Source organism: Hemibagrus wyckioides, linkage group LG16 (genome assembly GCF_019097595.1).
Source record: "Hemibagrus wyckioides isolate EC202008001 linkage group LG16, SWU_Hwy_1.0, whole genome shotgun sequence".
NCBI lineage: Eukaryota > Metazoa > Chordata > Actinopteri > Siluriformes > Bagridae > Hemibagrus > Hemibagrus wyckioides.
The window spans coordinates 2,315,410-2,333,396 of NC_080725.1; the positions used below are offsets into that span (position 1 = coordinate 2,315,410).

General features: G+C 39.7%; 2 protein-coding genes across 3 annotated transcripts; one reads left to right on the forward strand and one right to left on the reverse strand.

Annotated features, from left to right (window-relative positions):
• Positions 1–77: 77 nt before the first annotated feature.
• On the reverse strand, positions 78–9,363 carry vps36 (vacuolar protein sorting 36 homolog). Its single transcript, XM_058412206.1, has 14 exons — positions 9,174–9,363; positions 8,681–8,749; positions 8,491–8,561; positions 7,799–7,913; positions 7,591–7,677; positions 7,018–7,104; positions 6,367–6,399; positions 6,202–6,279; positions 5,124–5,258; positions 4,864–4,929; positions 2,966–3,030; positions 2,599–2,683; positions 1,281–1,357; positions 78–1,186 (listed from the first exon to the last, which is right to left on the reverse strand). The coding sequence occupies exons 1-14, from the start codon at positions 9,267–9,269 to the stop codon at positions 1,105–1,107; spliced, it is 1,146 nt and encodes a 381-aa protein (XP_058268189.1). The 5' UTR covers positions 9,270–9,363; the 3' UTR covers positions 78–1,104.
• A 331-nt stretch (positions 9,364–9,694) lies between these two features.
• Positions 9,695–17,774, forward strand: proser1 (proline and serine rich 1). 2 transcript variants are annotated; one of them, XM_058412223.1, is made up of 12 exons: positions 9,695–10,286; positions 10,590–10,655; positions 11,307–11,375; positions 11,496–11,590; positions 11,701–11,794; positions 12,099–12,209; positions 12,312–12,395; positions 12,512–12,590; positions 13,257–13,349; positions 14,546–15,875; positions 16,362–16,503; positions 16,673–17,773. In XM_058412223.1, exons 1-12 carry the CDS (start codon positions 10,242–10,244, stop codon positions 16,817–16,819), a joined length of 2,355 nt encoding a protein of 784 aa, XP_058268206.1. In that variant the 5' UTR covers positions 9,695–10,241; the 3' UTR covers positions 16,820–17,773. The 2 variants fall into 2 exon arrangements, with proteins under 2 accessions (XP_058268206.1, XP_058268207.1); XM_058412224.1 differs by lacking the exon at positions 13,257–13,349 and having other exon boundaries at positions 16,673–17,774.
• Positions 17,775–17,987: the final 213 nt, after the last annotated feature.

Sequence of the window (17,987 nt, forward strand, 5' to 3'; positions counted from 1 at the left end):
TTACTAACATTGTTCACAATTATTTTTCATAATTATAAGATCTTAATATCAAGTCAAATGTTTATACCAAAATCACACACTGGAAGAAATATCACTTTATTTAGTTAATAAAGGAGATGTAGGATATACTATACAGCCAAAAGTTTGGGGACATCTGCCATCCCAACCACATATGTGGTACTTTCACATACTGTTTCCATAAAGTTAGAAGCACACAAATGTCTAGAATGCTTTGAATGCTGTAGCTTTATCATTCACATTCATTGGAACGAAGTGGTCTGAATATGTTCCAGCTGACAATGTCCTGTGCACAAGTCCATGAACACACAGTTTGGCAAGTTTCATAAGGAAGAACTTGTGTATCCTGCACAGATCCCTGACCTAAACACAACTGAACACCTTTGGGAATGACAAACACTGACTGTACCTCAGTCCTCCTCTCCCAACATCAGTGTTTGACTTCATTAATGCACTTATGGCTGAATAAGCACAAATGCCCACAGCCAAAAGTTGCAAAATCTAGTGGAAAGCTTTCCCAGAAATGTACAACAGCAAAGGGGGAATAAGTCTGGAATGGAATATTCAGAAGGCATATGTGGGTGAGATTATCAAGTGTACACAAACATTTGGCATATAGAGTAAATATCCACACGTGCAATAACAGTGTTGGGAGCTAGCCAAACATTTTCTGTGAACTAGAACTTGCCTCTTGTCTCTGGTTTCATTAGTTCATTAGTGAGGCCTTTGCAGTCTCAGTCATGGCCTTGCTGTTCAGGGGAAGGTTTATAATTACTGTTTAGTAATAGGATATAAGATGTTACATAAAAACCTAATTCAGCAGGTTTTATAATTACATTTTACAAATCCGTGTGAACCAAATCAATGGAAATAGCATGACTTCTCCAAACCCTTACTCACGTATGAACTAAATACAGTAAAATCTGAATCAGAACAAACTTTCACCAATAACACACTGCTCACTGTTATTACTCTGAGAACTGAGCATCCTGCAGGGCAGTTCCACAAGTCCAGTTTACAAAGTCAACACTTCTGTTCTGTACGGAGGATGCTGTGAATGAGATTATTCCTGATCAGACTAGTAAATTAGAATAAGTTGGGATAAAATCGTAGGCCTTCCACAGAGTCGTCTCTGCATAGATGCCCCATTTTCTCAGCCAGCAGCAGTCTGGTAGAAAAGACAGCATTGAGAGTTAAAGAGTAATAAGCAAGCTGACAATGCTGTGACAACAAAATATAACTGTATGTTAATCAAGCATTACCTCTCTTTTGCAAGAAGAACAGACAGTCCTAAAAGTTTAGCAAACTCCTCTGCTGTTAAGGAGCCTTTGTCAGACACCTATGAACAAGAACGTAATCCCAATTAACGCCAATGAGACATGCATCACAGACAACATGTGCCTTTACGCCATGACCGAATAAAAAAAGATGTTCTCATTCAACATTCATGATTCCACCTTAGCACTTGCTTTAAGATTTTGAGCTCTTGATCAAACAGAACAGTGTATAAAATACATTATAATCATACTATACATATACTATATTAAAGGTTAACTACTTTTCTCTGACTAATTTGGCTTTTTTAATGGGCAATATCTAAAAAATCTGTTTCTGTTTGGCTGATCTGACATGGCTTTGGGTCTTTGATCTAAAATACAGGTTAAATATGCAGTCACACATCTGCTCTAAGTCTCCTGTTTACCATCCACCTGTTTTACACAACGTTTGGATTTGAAAAAGAAATCTTAATAGAAATATGATAAATGTCTAAATATTTAGTATTACATTTAGAAGAATAAGAAGAACTGAGGGCAAGGAGCCGTTACTGTCACCACACATTCATTACAGCACAGTGGAATTCTTCTCTTCGCATATCCCAGCTGAGGAAGTTGGGGTCAGAGCGCAGGAGCAGCTATGATACAGTGCCCCTGGAGCAGGGAGAGTTAAGAACCTTGCTCAATTGCCCAACAGTGGAGCTTGGTGGTGCTGGGGCTTGAACCCTGATCCTCTGAACAACCCAGAGTCTTAACCACTTAGACCAAGATATTGAAGTTGCCAAACTGATAAAGAGATAAAGAGTAATGGGGGAAACAATTTTCGTCTAATAATTAATCAATTAATTGATTCCCCCCCAAACAAAATCAGCTTTTGAATGGTTCAGTAACAATAACAACGCTATTGTGTTTATGCTAATACTTCTTTCAACCAGGAAAAATGTACACATTCTATATTATTCGGTTGTTAGTCTCTTTAGGCTTCGCTGCTGCATACCAAATGATTAATCATTTCTTCTGAGAGCGTTGCGAAAATGCTCTCAAAATCTACAAACGTTTTGTACAAAAACATGCCCACTGTTAAGCAGTTTCCTGAGACTCTGCGTGGACTGAGGGCCTCATTTCCACGCAGCGGCTGTGGGAATGGACGGAGAATTTTGCAGTGCACGGCTGTGGTTGACGCATAGCTCCAAGTTCCGCTCTCCCAAACCCCCAATTAAACATGATGTATAGTCAGGGGCTGAGGTATGGATGGCTACCTCTAAGTGATTTAACAGGAGAAACATGTTGGGGATTTGACACTCACATTATCGATAGCAGATGCAATCATCTCTTCTTCACTGTGAGATTGAAGCTGAACCACCATTACACCACTGTCAAACACTCGCAACCTGAGAGAAAGATAAACAATAAATGTACTGATTTCCACTGAGAACCACAAGTACAGCAATAATAGAAATTAGGCCAAGCTCCTTGAAGCAGTATCCAACCAATACACCATGTCTCAATTTAGGTTGGTAATATTAGTGGGATAGGGAAAGCGAACGGATGTTTTCTTTTGAAAGATGGAAAGCAAAGAGGCCTCTAAAAACAGGAAGTAAGACAGGAAGTGGCTGCTGATTCCTCCTTTGGCTTGCAGCCCCTTCCTCTCTTTCTCTCACACACACACTCACCTGAGAGGGAGTTTCAGAGACTCAAACAACTTGCAGGCATTGACCATGTCCTCAGGGGAAAGAAGCTGTAGTATTACAGAAAGAAGAATTAAATGCTAATATAGAAACAAGATTGAAGAGTTTCTTGCTATTGCACAAATAACATTGTTTTTAAACCTCTTTAAGTCCTTTAAAGCTTACCCAGCGTATTATTTTGATAGCTATTCATGTTAGCATTATATAATCAAACATAATGGCTGTATAGTTAAACATAATGTTTGTGTGTGTGTGTGTGTGTGTGTGTGTGTGGGGTATACAGAAGATCTACTAGACGTTTCTCTATCACTCACTCTAACTAGTGTTTACTGTTAAAACTAGCCTGGGAAATGAGGTCACTGCTCCTGTGGACAACATATATTTTTGCATTTGTGTTTAGATGATCTCATTTTAATTACTCTAAAATGAAACACTTGAAAATCGAATTAAGAAGTACGCACAAACGGAACAAGAAAGGCTCCTTATCACAGGCTTACTAAAATATAAAAAGAATAATCCAATTTTATTGAAGTAATCTAGATCTCATCTAAATAGATAAGGCCAAAATCTTTATCACTGTATTTAGGCACTTGTAGCCCTCCATCTAATTATTATAGTTAATATTAGGATTATTTTATTATCATCAGTTTATGTTTTAATATACACGGTCAATGTTTACCCTCCATGTACACCTTCCTTTAATACAGCACTCCTTTAAAGTCACAAAGAGGATTTGATAGTAATCAGTTTCCACAAAGATTTAGGTTTACTTATTTATTCTGTAGCATTTTATTTGGTCTGTGGCAATAACAAAAATTAGACCACAGCGTGACTGAATTCACACACTCCCGACTGTATAAAAATCATCCAAAAAAAATAATCGCCTCTATTAGATCACACCACCTCAGAGTGGATCATTTTTATATAACTGCACTCTCTGTCATGTGTTTTTCCATACTTAAATCTTAATGGGTCCTCAGTACTGATTCTACTGATTGTAGATTCAGATTAATAAATGCACAATGCCATTACCACGGTGTTTGGTGGAAAAGCACTAGAGAATAGTATAATTTTATGTTTTTTTTCTTTGTTTTTTCTTTATTTTTTACAAAAAATACTGTATATTTAATATGCATTATCAACTACTGCCCTGAATAAAATGGAATATGCATACATACACTATATTGCCAAAAGTTTTGGGACACCCCTCCAAATCATTGAGTTCAGGTTTTTCAGGGGTTGGACTCGGCCCCTTAGTTCCAGTGAAAGGAACTCTTAATGCTTCAGCTTCATACCAAGACATTTTGGACAATTTCATGCCTCCAACTTTGTGGGAACAGTTTGGGGATGACCCCTTCCTGTTCCAACATGACTGCACACCAGTGCACAAAGCAAGGTCCATAAAGACATGGATGAGTGAGTTTGGTGTGGAGGAACTTGACTGTCCTGCACAGAGTCCTGACCTCAACCCCATAGAACACCTTTGGGATGAATTAGAGTGGAGACTGTGAGCCAGACCTTCTCGTCCAACATCAGTGCCTGACCTCCATATTACATTCATGTGTTGTAAAGGCAGTTTTGTAATGGCTCAGGGTCTCCCCTCTAATTTATCCCAAAAGTGTTCTATGTCTTTATGGACCTTGCTTTGTGCACTGGTGTGCAGTCATGTTGGAACATCCCCAAACTGTTCCCACAAAGTTGGTGGCATGAAATTGTCCAAAATGTCTTGGTATGAAGCTGAAGCATTAAGAGTTCCTTTCACTGGAACTAAGGGGCCGAGCCCAACCCCTGAAAAACAACATCCGAACTCAATGATTTGGAGGGGTGTCCCAAAACTTTTGGCAATATAGTGTAGGTGTAACACGACTGACATGCTAGCTTACCTCCATCCCTCGTGCTCGGTTTACTAGGCAGTAGACCTCTGTGAGGGCCATCATTCCCCCTCGCTCCTGTAGAGAGCACAGGAATTGTAAAAATAAGACAATATGCACTATAAAGATCTATAGTATGTTAAAAGAACATTGATTTAAGCAAACAGCAACCTTGAAAGTGTCCCAAAGTCTGTCATGTAATTGCATACAATGAAAAAATGTGTTTCCTAACTCTTATAAATACAAAGACATTCACATATAGTCTTACTAACCTCCAGTGGTGCCTGCAGCATGTCTCCCAGTTGTTTAGCAAGTTGCATGTGGTAGTGTGTGCCTGAGCCGTGTGTTTCCCTGGTTACAGGATTGGCGATGCCCATGCTCAACAAATATGACTTGAAGCGAATAGTCTGCAAAAGGCATAAGAGGAGATAACACTGGACATTGTAACATCAGGACATTTCATCATTGACTGAAATCATATTTGAAGTTTTTTTTTCCAGGCATTCTTTTTATTTCTCAGATATTCTCCTGAGAACATTTACATTAATGGAATTTGGCAGAAGCCCTTATCCAGAGTGACTTAAAGAAGTGCTCTGAAGCCTCTATCAATGCACACATCAATACACTAGGCCAATGACTAAAGTCTAAAAACTATGTTTTCAAATGCTAGTTCAAGACCAGTTTGATTTCTGGCCCTAATTATGCTCAATAACACTTAAACAAATTTACATTATAATATTATTTCTATGATAATTTCACAAACCATGTGAACATGTCACCCTGAAAGGAAGGCTGCAAGGATGTTGGCTATGTAAAAGAATGGCTTGCATGCATCCCACAGAGCTACAGGCCTTTATGAAGTTAAGCCATTAAAACATTCAGCATGCTTCATATTATCCATTTAATGCTGCTTTCAGAAGACAACTTCTAATATCCAACCTTCCAAGTTTTTGTAGAAAATGCATCCACATTTTAAATATTAAATTAAAAAGTGGTCCAACAAAACACAAATAGAATCCTGGTCCATATATAATCTTGAATAGGTTGTGTTTTTAAGTTAAGTTGTTTTTGATTGTCACATATACATTACAGCACAGTGAGATCCCTCCCATCCTTGGGGGTTGGGGTCAGAGTGCAGGGTCAGCCATGATATGGCACCCGTGGATCAGAGTGGGTTGTGGGCCTTGCTCAAGAGCCCAACGGTGGCAGCTCAGTGGTGCTGGGGCTTGAACCCTGATCTTCCGGTCAATGACCCAGAGCCTTAACCACTTGACCTACTGCGATAAAGGCTGTTTGCCTTCAGTGTTTTACATTCTCATTGTTTTACAATGTAGCTGTTTTCTGCCTCACCTCATCCTCAGTGATGTCCCCTTGTTTGTCTTTGATTTTGTTGGCGATAGATCTGGAAAGCTCAACCATCTCTTTAGCCTGAGGGGGGAAAAAAGGACAGGTCACTATGATACAACACTGTGCCTACAGAAATGAGAGGTATGGCATGAGGACAGAGTTCCTGACCTTCTCCATAAGCTTGCTGAGATCTTCAAATGCCTGGTGGAGACAGAGAGGGGAGGAGAGGAGGATTAGAAGAAGCCATCAGCTGATAGCAGTCCACACTGGGGCTAAATCTTTACAGATATATGTACAAAATCCACCATAAAAGCTAACGTTTTTGGCATTTATAATACATTTACAATAGAAAATAATAACGCTGTGGGCTATTTAATGCTGACTGGCGTAGATCACGGATACATGATGTTACTGCTTTTACATTATTTTTTTTTTTTTACATATGGGAGGAGAAAATGGATTCGTTTTGTTGCCTTTTATTTTAAAGCTGTATTTCCGTGTCTGAAAGAGGAAGGGACATGGCAGTTAAATCAGTGGGCAGTGTTTCAATGTGGCTCCTGGCTGGGTGAGCTCTTATCTCTATTTTAGCCAGGACAGGAAGCCTTTCAAGTTCCACCGCATGGCGTCACACAGCCACACAAACAGGGCTGTGTTGTACTCCAAAAAAGAGTGGAACAGAAAGGAAGCACAATCATCCTGCAAGAGTGTAAGATGTCCTCTCCTCCACTGCCTTACTCTTCACAATCCATCATTTGGTGTTGTTTCATTCGGTCCAACATGCTAGATTTCTCAAAGATCTATCACTGTAAAATGTCTCACCTCCGAAATGTTTTTGTCTGTCTCCTTCCTTTTCTCCTCCAGCTTCCGCTCAATGCCAACAATCCCTACTGCACGTGTTCTTCCTGCCTGCAGAAACACAAAAGATGGGGGGAAAAAAATATTCACCCTTCTTGCTCTCATGTACAAAAAACACATGCACACACACGCGCACACACGCACACCTCCACTACCATCACAAAGAACAATATGTACAAACAAAACCCTATTCCAAAAAAATAACAAAGGGAGAGGAAGGAAAAGGGTAAGGCTAGCACTAATTTCTCGCTGTCCTAACTACAAAACTGCATGGTGCAAAGAAAGCTTAAGCAACAATCATATCACAGGTTTAGTGGAACAGTTACAAGAGTACCATACAGAAGAGATCTGTATACACTTAACCATATTAAAATAGTGCCACCTAGAGGCAGACATGATTTTTTTTTTTGTAGAGCTAAAACGTTAGAAAGGGAAGCAAGGAAATTAAACGAGGAGATACAATACACTAAACAAGCAGCAGTCTTTCTTTTCACCGAATGCGTAACAATTTTATAGTCAGTAAAGCTTCAGGCAGACCTTCAGTCCTGCTGGGGTAATGGGTTGTGAGACTGGCGTATTCTCCCACCTCCTCTGAGTCATTTCTTCTGTCAGGCGTCTGTAAAACTGCACATTAAATAACCAATAAACACAAATAAACATAAACCAATCATAGACTCAAATGTTTAGAATCCTTTTTTTTTTTAAATCATAAACATAAGTGACATAAATCACTTCGGATACATACTTCAATTTGCCCGTGTTCCTTAAAGGATAATTTAATGTAGGAGAACTTGCTGTGCTGGTATGGTCCAGGCTCTTTATTAGCTGGAGCTGGATGCAGGTGAACGACAATTTTGGCACTAGAAGAATTTAGTGATAACATAAAACATCAGTGCAGCAGATAAAATGTATGAAGTACACCGATCAGGCATAACAGTGAATAAGACTGATGATCTCCTCATCATGGCACCTGTTAGTGGGTGGGATATATTAGGCAGCAAGTCAACATTTTGTCCTCAAAGTTGATGTTAGAAGCAGGAAAAATGGACAAGTGTAAGGATTTGAGTGAGTTTGATGAAGGACCAAATTGTGATGGCTAGACCACTGGATCAGAGCATCTCCAAAACTGCAGCTCGGGGTGTTCCCGGTCTGCAGTGGTCAGTATCTATCAAAAGTGGTCCAAGGAAGGAACAGTGATGAACCGGTCATGGGTGGTCAAGGCTCATTGATGCACGTGGGGAGCGAAGGCTGGACCATGTGATCCGATCCAACAGAAGAGCTACTGTTGATCAAATTACTGAAGAAGTTAATGCTGGTTCTGATAGAAAGGTGTCCGAATACACAGTGCATGAAGGGTCATAGGTCGTAATGTTATGCCTGGTCGGTGCATATGGCAGTTAAACAGAAGTTTTTGTATACAAGCAAAAAAACAGATACCTCTTTCCAATTCCTGCAGCCTGCTCCTCAAAGAATATGATCTGAGACAACGGTATACATATACAGCACTCCTACAGATTCAAACACAGTGAAGAAACATGCATTTAACAATCTCAGTGCACGTTTGTGTATAACATAATCTGGATCATCTTCAGTTCAGGGTTGGAAATGACACTGGAGATGATCTTACATGATTCTTTTGATCCCTCCAAATTAATCGATGTGTGCTCAGGAGGACGACTCCAACATCGAGCTTGGCCTGCAAAACAAAACCATTTCTTTCCTCAGAGAAGAGATCATTAACATTATATACGTATTGACAGGTTTATTATTTAAGGTCAAATGCTGTATTATATATATATATATATATATATATATATATATATATATATATATTACCTTATTACATTAGCTCAAATAAATAAATAATCACGACATTAATTACTCCATAAATTAATTTACTTATCACCTATCGTCACAGCCCTTCATGTAGCTAGCTAGAGAAGTGGCGGAATCGCAAATGAGACACGAGTTGATATAAAGTGCACTACATAGAACATCAAAGCAATTGTTTACTACACTTCGTAGTGCGCTTATCTAGAGATGACGGTGTAATTTAGGATTTGACCAATGGCAATGTAACCCGACTAGCCGCTCTAAAGTCTGGCCAAAGTTAGAGATACCTTGTCGTCTCCGTCATATAGTCTGACACCCCTTTGCTGGATTACTAAGGTTTCATTCATTTCAAGGAGTCCATTAGTCCACATGAATCGATCCATGTTTTTTAAAATATATATCTATATACAAATACTTGCGTAGAAATATATATTTTCCAACATGAAGCCAGCGAATGTTTACTTCCGGTATGGTGCCAAATATAGTGCCTGTGTACAATAAGGGGGATGTTTTCAGGCTTCATTCTTCATACGGTTTCCACTTAAATAATAAGATAAAATAATATTACTTTTCATTCAAATCTCTTTCTATAATATATCAGCAGCCCGCGTTTTCTACTCATTTTACCGTCAAACGACAAAGAACAATTTTTTTTTAAGTATTTTTTTTTTTTTTTACTTATTTTTATTACATTTTATTTTTTTATCAACATGTAAAATGCGCTTTATATTCTGGATAATACTACTTTTTAGATAATTAACGGTTTGACAGTGTGTGCGTGTGCTGCGTGCAGCCAGAAAGGGGTCCTAGCAACAAGAAGTCGTTATGCATTCGGACCTCCTGCGAGCCAGAGGCTAGACAGCTAGCATAGCTAACAACAGATACGGAAGGAAACAAACGCTAAAAGTATGCGTCTCTGATTCTGCCGTTTTGTGTGGCAGCGCAAATGCACCCGGAGATATCCCTGCAATTATAATCGTATAAGAGAAGTACTATATAGCATCACCGTTATGTTTTTATACGACCTGCAGTCATGTTATCGTGATAGCTAGTCAACCAGCAAATCAATAACTAGCTAGCTGACAAGCCAGCTAGCAAAATAAACGGTTGTTCAGCCAAAATGAATTTGCTGAGCTAGTTAGATTCATATTTCGCATATTTATTATGCATGTGATGTATTCGTGTGGTTCATGAATTACTGTTTGAATAATTTATCGCCTTGGATTACTTTTGTCACGGACTGCTGCTAAAATGCAATAGCAGAACTTAGTCTATTTTGCATTCACTGAATATTAAATCAGCAAACTCGAAGCTAACTTCAAATCGGCCAGCTTGCGATTGAGAAGCTATTTAAGATGGATAAGAAATCGTTTGACATCGTTTTGGACGAAATAAGAAAGGTAAAAGCACCCTTTTCTTTCCTTCTAATTTACAACACTCTCTAAAATGTGATGAAGTGGGTGAGGGCTGTGGTACCTTAGTGGTTAAGGTGTTGGATTAATGATCGGAAGGTCGTGAGTTCGAATCCCACTGCTGGGTCCCTGAGCAAGGCCCTTAGCCCTCAATTACTCAGGTGTACAAAATGATATGAGTGCGTCTGCCAAATGACAGACATGTGAATTAAGTATGCATACCTGTTATGTTTTGATTGTAAATAGAAAGGACAAATGAGCTCTCTTTTAACACAAGCTGTTTCTTTTTAGTGTGTTTTGACAGACCAGCGGATTAAAGCGATCGAGCAGGTGCATGGATATTTCTCCAGTGAACAGGTACAGCTATAGATCAGATCTGAACCACGGCATTCTTCCAGTTCCTGTCCTGTAGGGTTTAGTAATTTCACTGCTAAAAAAAATAAAAATGATTCAGAAGTAAATGACAAGGGTTAGATGGAATATGTTAGATCCTGCTTCAAATGGTGCACCTGCTGGTACTTATGGGCACGTGCCAGGATCATTCCATGTTTTGTGGTTAAGGAGATTTTAAGATGTATGTCATTTTTGGGTCAAAACAACACCTTTTTACCAATACTTTTACCAGGAAATATGTTTCTTGCTATAACATGTTTAAAAACATCAATAAATAAAATAAATCAATAAATCATCTCTATGTTAATACGGTGAAATAAAAATAAATAAGAACCACTAAGGTAATATTATTAAGTTTACCCATCTGTATATAAACACCTTCAAGTGAAGGAAAAAGACACATCAGATATTTTGAAATGACTGCACAATAGTATGTAATATCATGAAGGCTTGAGAACTGCCCCAAACACTTGTATTCGAGGATTTGCATCTTGACAATACAGAATTTAAAATGTTTAGGGTCCTATTTAGGGTAGCTCATTAGCTTAGAGGAAAATTAGGAAATTTCCATAAGATTTGTTGTGGAAATAGTGCTGATATCATCTCCATCTTTAGGTGATCGACATTCTGAAATACTTCTCTTGGGCAGAGCCCCAGGTGAAGGCAGTGAAAGCATTTCAACATGTAAGTTCAATATAATTTTGTTAAGGTGTTAATACAGTGCAGGTGTGAGAAGACCTTGTACAATTGTTTTTTTTTCTTTTCTTTTTTTTTTTTTAAACTGATACCTTTTGTTATTTGCAGAAAATGGTGGCCATCCCTACAACCAAGGTTGCAAACATCTTGAACACTTTCACCTTCTCGAAAGACAAGCTCATTGTGCTGGAGCTTATAGCTCTGTAAGTGATCTGACTACATACAAATACTGCATGTTATTTATTTGTTGAAAGTAATGCTTATCAGCCGCCGCAATTGTGTGTTTCTAATAGCAGTACTTTTTCCATGACAGGAATATATCCGATGCTCATAACTACTTACCAGTGGAGGAGCAGTTCCGCACTCACCTGTCAGAGAAGAAACGCGCCAGACGTATCCTTGAACAGGTAAAATTTGCACTTTGCTAAAACTCAACCGTGTAATTTGGGGTTGTACCTATCCTTTTTTTTATTTTTTATTTTTAGTTTTTTTAATGGAATTTTAACTGTGCTAGCACTGCTGTGGTTTCTGTCATTTTGGCTGAAAGGCAGATCCAAACATTTGAGAGAAAATATATTCCTTCTTTCTTTGAACGTTTACTGAGATGTTGGTTTTACAGTTTTGTAAAAATGTAATAACTAACGGTGCTTTAAGATTGTGAACCTACATTACACACTTAAATGTGTGTGTGTGGTGTGAAACTCTGTTTAGGTGTGTAAAGTGGGATGTAAAGCCCCTGTGGCAATGGTTTCCTCCTGTGGGATGATCCCTGGGAATCCTTATCCTAAAGGCAAACCCAGCCAGGTCACTGGAACCTTCCCTGTGAGTAGTACTGTCTAGAAGTTTGGATGTCTTGAGCCTTTAGAGTGTGGAGATTGCAAGAACAAAACCCATGTGTATGCAACACTTCATGTGTGTTTTCAGGGGTTTCCTCCTAGAAAGGAAGGAGAGGAGGTGAGCACAGAAGGGAAAGGGATTGCGAACCGCATCATTGGACCCAGCAAACCAGTGAGTCTTTAGTTTTGATATTTTCTTGTCACTGCATTATTTGTTTTAATTGCATGAAAGCATCTAAGTGTTTGTTGTTTTCTTTCTTTCTTTCTTTTTTTTTTTTTTTTGAACAGTCTCCTTCGAGCTACAATCCACACAGACCTATACCTTATCCGATTCCTCCCTGCAGGCCGCATGCCACTATCGCACCAAGTAAGTTTTTTTATTACACAGCAAAAGAAATATCCTTGCTCATATAGACAGCAAGAGTAACTACCGGAGAGAGACCTGACCCAGCAAAGAGAGATAGACTTACTGTGTTGTTACTGAGTAATTGACAGGAGGCTGTGTAACTACACAGATATGTCAGAGGCATGCTAGAGTGAAACAGACTGAGAACTAGTGAGTGTAAGAATGAGGCAGGAGAATGGTAAAATCTCACAGAGTTCTTTGATTAAGCAAATGTAAGCGAACAGATCAGCCAAAACATTGTGAGCACTGACAGGTGAAGTGAATTACACTGATTATTCAGTGTTTTGGGCAGCAAAAGGGAGACCAACACAAGTGGTCATAATGTTATGCTTGGTTAGTGTATATAGATAGTTTCCTTTCTGGAGAGAAAAAAAGTACAACAGGAAGCACTCGTTCCAAAGCGAGAGCGAACAGTACCACTATGTGAGAGAGACCTAAAGAAATGTGGCTGGAGAGACAACAGTTCTCCTTCTTCTAGATAGACAGACAGGAGTGAAAGTGAGATGATCAATCATTCAATCCTAGAGTTCAGAATTAGAGTGAGTGTGTAAGCTGATGCATATGGTGGCAAGATGATATCTTGGAGTGGTTTACCCAGAATCCAGTAGGTTCTGTTCCCCTGCTCAGGTGCGTACAACAACGCAGGCCTGATGTCAGTAGGAGGGGTCATTACAGCAAATGTGCCCCCTCCACCCTACACTGCCACTCCAAAGTTAGCAGGTATGAAAACTGCTGTTGCTACTGCAATCAGTGCTGCTCAGTGACATTCTAACTCACCCTCTGCTAACTGCGCCTGTGCTAACTGCACTTACCCTTTTTCTATCATGCAGTCTTTGCCTTCTGCACTCCGCATGCTGCTTTTTTTGTCCTGAATGATTTAATTTAATGATTTAAGAGTGCATTTTAATCGCTATAGCTGTGATTTTACTAATAGTCCACATGAACAGTGTTTAATGTGTTAACGGTCGTACATCACAGCCACACCCCATCTAAAAAGATCTGAAATAATTTTGCATTATTGTACATGTATGATTGAACTTACACTGGTGTCGTGGCTCGTGCAAAATATTTTTCCTAGATTATTATTTTTTTCTTTTTAATGAAATCCTATTGCTTTATCGATATATAGTTTTCTCATTGCATTAAACACATGCAGCATTTTAAGTCCAAATGTTTTAAGCTGGATTTAAGCATTAATTTATTCTCATTTGTTTTTTTTTTTTGTTTTTTTTGTGGGAGCACAATAGCTGTGTTTGTTTGATAAACTCACTGCTAATGCTGTCCATACTAAAACAGGTATTTTAGCTTAGCATATTTTACTAGAAAATAAAGGCAACATAAAGTCATACTGACCAGATAATTAAATTAATCAGAACTCATTATGGCCAGTTGAAGGTAAAGATTTGCAGTTGTCAGGGGTAAATGCATGTGAAGTATATATTTTGGGTGGAGTATTCAATGAAGGTTTTGGTTACATTCGTAATATAATAAAAATAAAGAACTTGTGTAACCATTCAAATTTTGTAAGTACTTGCATTTAATTGACATGCAAATATTTCTTATGCCTTATTGAAAGAATTGTCATAAGGGGGCACTCTAGCACCCAAAATGTTAGTACAAACTCTGAACTTTCACTTGTGATGTGTACTGACATTGTTGCTTGACTTTCTGTTGCTTTGCTAAGTAGGACAAGGTTTTCTTTGCTATTACTATTTTTTGCTATTAATATTCTTGTAGCCCTTTTAATGCTTTAGGTGGTGGCTTTTAAAAAGAGGGATATACTCTGGTCAACTATAAAAGCATTTATTTTTTAAAGCTTTGCATGTAGTGCCTGTGCCAGTACATCTCACACAATAGATCTTTAGTTTCAAAATTTCTCTGTTTTGCCCGTAATAATTTCCTCATGTTTGTTCCAGCTTATGCTCGACCTGCCAGTCTACAGAATCCTGTCTCTGCCACCTCAACTCACCTCAGCTGTCAAGTCTCCCCTACCAGTTCGGCTCCTCCTACCCCTGTCAGCTCCCAGAATCAACCCACCACCCCAGTCACCCCTGTTTTTCCTGGTGTGGTCTCTTCTCAGAGTCCTTTTACCCCATCTCCTGGCCCTACCCCAACTTCTTCAGTTATCAAAAGCCCTCCTTTGCCTGCTGGCTCTCCTCAGGTTACACCAAACCCCAGTGGTCATAGCACCCCTACTTCAACTGGCCTGCTGCCTTCTGGCAGAAACACTCCTTCAGTTATCAGATCCCACACCCCTTCTGGCACCCCCGGCATACCTCCTCCACCCTACGGGACGTCTCGTTCAGGAACACCGTCAGGCATTCCCACTTCCAAGGTGGTAGCAGATCCTTCACAGAGTATAGCACTTGCGTCCTCCAAGGGCTTTCTACCTTCTGCTGAGCCCCAGTCAAATCCAAAATGCTCTAACAATTCAGTCATTCGCAGTTACACACCTTCAGGCGTGCTACCTGGACGGTCCACTCCTATGCAGGTAATGGGTACGATATCCTCAGGTACCCCAGTGACCCCCTGCACACCCAGTCCCAAACCATCTCAGACTGGCACAGTTAACCCTTCCTTGTATAGTGACCAGCCCTCAAACTCTGTGGTCCAACATGGTGGAGGCAGTGGCAGTAACAGCCCGGTCCCCTCTGCCTTCAAAGGACCATCATCCAGGTCAGGTACACCCTCACTCAGCTCACTAGTAATGCCAAATTCTGCTGCCCTGGCCCGCTCACTGGGCCTGAGCCACAGTGCAGCCTCTCCTCTGGGCACACTAGGTTCCCAGCCTGGAGGCAGTCCTGCCACACCATTCCAAGGCATATCTCCCTTTCCTACACTATCTACAGCATCACCTCTAACTGGAGCTCAATCCTCCATGCACTCTTCCGTTTCTTCTGCTCCACTAACACCTTCCATTGCATACTGTGACCCCACTGGGGCTCCTTCCCCTTCACCCTTTGGCCTTGGACTCACCACAACCCCCTCCATGATCCCGGGCTTGGCTCCAGGGCAGAGCCCAGCCTTCCCTGGGTTTGGAGGTTCAGGTCCTCCAGCAGCAGGCAGTCCTGTGCTTTCCTCTTTTATGGGGCTTCCAGGTGCTTCTTCCTCAGTGGCCACAGTGGCTCCTCTACAAGCAGCTGCGGTGGCAGCAGCAGCAGGTGTCCCTTCCACTTCACCTGTGCTTCCTGGATTTGCTTCTGCATTTAGCTCCAACTTCAACCCAGCATTGGTGGGCCAGCCAGGGTAAGCATGAGCAAGCGTTTCAGCCTTCAACACAATTTATCAAATGTTCCAAATGTTTTCTGAGCAGTCTTTAGACCAATCTATATTTCTATGTTACACTTGAACATACAGAGTACAAATAAAATTTGCGAATTTTAAAATAAATAAAATCTCAAATTTTGTGAGATTTTAATGTGAAAGGACATTTTGCTAACTTTTTTTTTTTGGCTCTGTTTGAGAGGTGAGGGCATTATTCAGTGACAACACCTTAGTAAAAACTAAAGCTATAAATGACAGATAGTCTTCTCTAATTACTACGCGGCAGAAGGAACATTTCTGATATTAGACCAAAGAGCAGTTTGAAGCTTTTAGGTTTTTGTATTATTGGGTTTATGAGTGGAAAATATTAAATGATGCCTTTTTTCTAATTTTGCATTCTACATAGGATTGGTTGGTTGACTATCTGACATAGAGTATGTAAGCCTTTGTTGTGATGTCTTTGTTCAGTGGTGGTCTTCAGGCCCCAGGAGGGGCTGCCTTTCCTGGATTGCTGTCATTTCCTGCAGGAGTTCCTGGGTTTTCCTCCAGTGCTGCTCCTGCAGCTCTCTCAGGCCTCCACAACCCAGCAGTACAGTCGGCTTTGCTGCAGGTACCAACGAAAAAATAGGACACACTTCATTATTGTACAGCAAATCTGCTCCATTTGACTCCAAATATTCGGCCTAGCAATACTTTTATTGTGGCCGTATACAAAATCTTTTTACGTTGTTTTCAATACTGTACACTGGTCTTATTCTAATCTTTACGCTAATGTTTAGGCACATTCTGCATCTGCTTTGGAAAACTTTCCTCCACAACCTAATGGCTTCAGCAGCTATCCTGCAGGGTCTCCATTTCCACCTCCAGCTGCAGGAACCCCCTTTCCTCTTCAGCCCGGTCTGCACCCACAGCTTGGCTGGCAATAATCGGTTAACAGATGCCCCGTGATATTAAGCATTCACAGTAATATCGTGGACACCTCAAAATACAATCATTACCCTTGGCTTAACTCTTTTGAGGAAACGTCTTGCATTATATGTTTAAAAGCAGCATTGCATGCAATAACTAATGTAACAGTTCAACTTCATTATTGCGCTAGTATTAAATGCAATTTTGTGATTACCACTGTAATACCAGGTGAAATGTGCCAACCAGCTCCAAGTCCAACAACAAGGATAACAGACAGAAAGCTTGTGGTCATCCTCAAAGGACCACTCCAACCTGAAACACATTGAAAATGTAACGTACTGGAGTGCAATTCTGACAGTTGATAAGACGGTTATTGCAGATACGTGACCTGCAAGCATGATATCGTTGATGGTGGTATTAGCATGGAAGTTGAACCTTTGGGAGTCAATCTATTTAACAGTGTGTGTGTATAGATAAGGAGGAATTTGTCCTTTAACAGAAACCCGTTGTATTAAACAGGGCTTTAAAAAATATTGGGCAGGTTTCGTGATATGAGATCTATTGTTACAAGCTCTGGGAAAAGCAAGGACTCAGAGTGAGAGTACCTCATTGGGCTGAGTGAGTGAGTGAAGGGTGGAAGAGTGCATGAACTATAGAGTGGAACATTGAGCTTTCTCAGAATTAATGTGGTTTTTAGTGAGTCAGTTAGTGTGTAGAGGCTGGTTTCAACAATGTTCAGAGTTACCAGAGAGTGAACAGGAGTGATTTTCTTTTTTGTTGATCTGCAGCTCTCTTTGATATGTTCATTCCTGTCGAAGTCTGAAAGCTAATCTAAGCAATGATTATAATGATTTGAAGAGATATGAGAAATGTTGGAATGTATGAAATTAATACTACAGTATTGTGTGGTGTTAATTTTTTTTTTTTTTTTAAATATATATATATATATATATATATATATATATATATATATATATATATATATATATATATATATATATATATATAGAAGTAGGACTTCCTTCGTTTAACATCATGTTTTTTAACCACCGAACTATGAGAAAATTGATGGATGCACAGCATAGATAAACTGTGAAGAGGACTATCTTGATATTTTCCTCACTCTTCCCTAAAAAACTGCGCGAGTTAGAATTTCTACCATGAATTTCTTCTGTTGGTAAAATA

Bases quoted from the DNA above. Each gene is read 5' to 3' on its own strand.
- proser1 (XM_058412223.1), top strand. From the start codon at position 10,242: ATGGATAAGAAATCGTTTGACATCGTTTTGGACGAAATAAGAAAG. The intron at 11,795-12,098 runs GTAAAATTTGCA...AACTCTGTTTAG, and splicing joins CCAGACGTATCCTTGAACAG to GTGTGTAAAGTGGGATGTAA. The intron at 13,350-14,545 runs GTATGAAAACTG...TGTTTGTTCCAG, and splicing joins TGCCACTCCAAAGTTAGCAG to CTTATGCTCGACCTGCCAGT.
- vps36 (XM_058412206.1), bottom strand. From the start codon at position 9,269: ATGGATCGATTCATGTGGACTAATGGACTCCTTGAAATGAATGAAACC. The intron at 8,562-8,680 runs GTAAGATCATCT...TTGAATCTGTAG, and splicing joins GGAGGGATCAAAAGAATCAT to GAGTGCTGTATATGTATACC. The intron at 7,678-7,798 runs GTATGTATCCGA...TTTAATGTGCAG, and splicing joins AGGAACACGGGCAAATTGAA to TTTTACAGACGCCTGACAGA.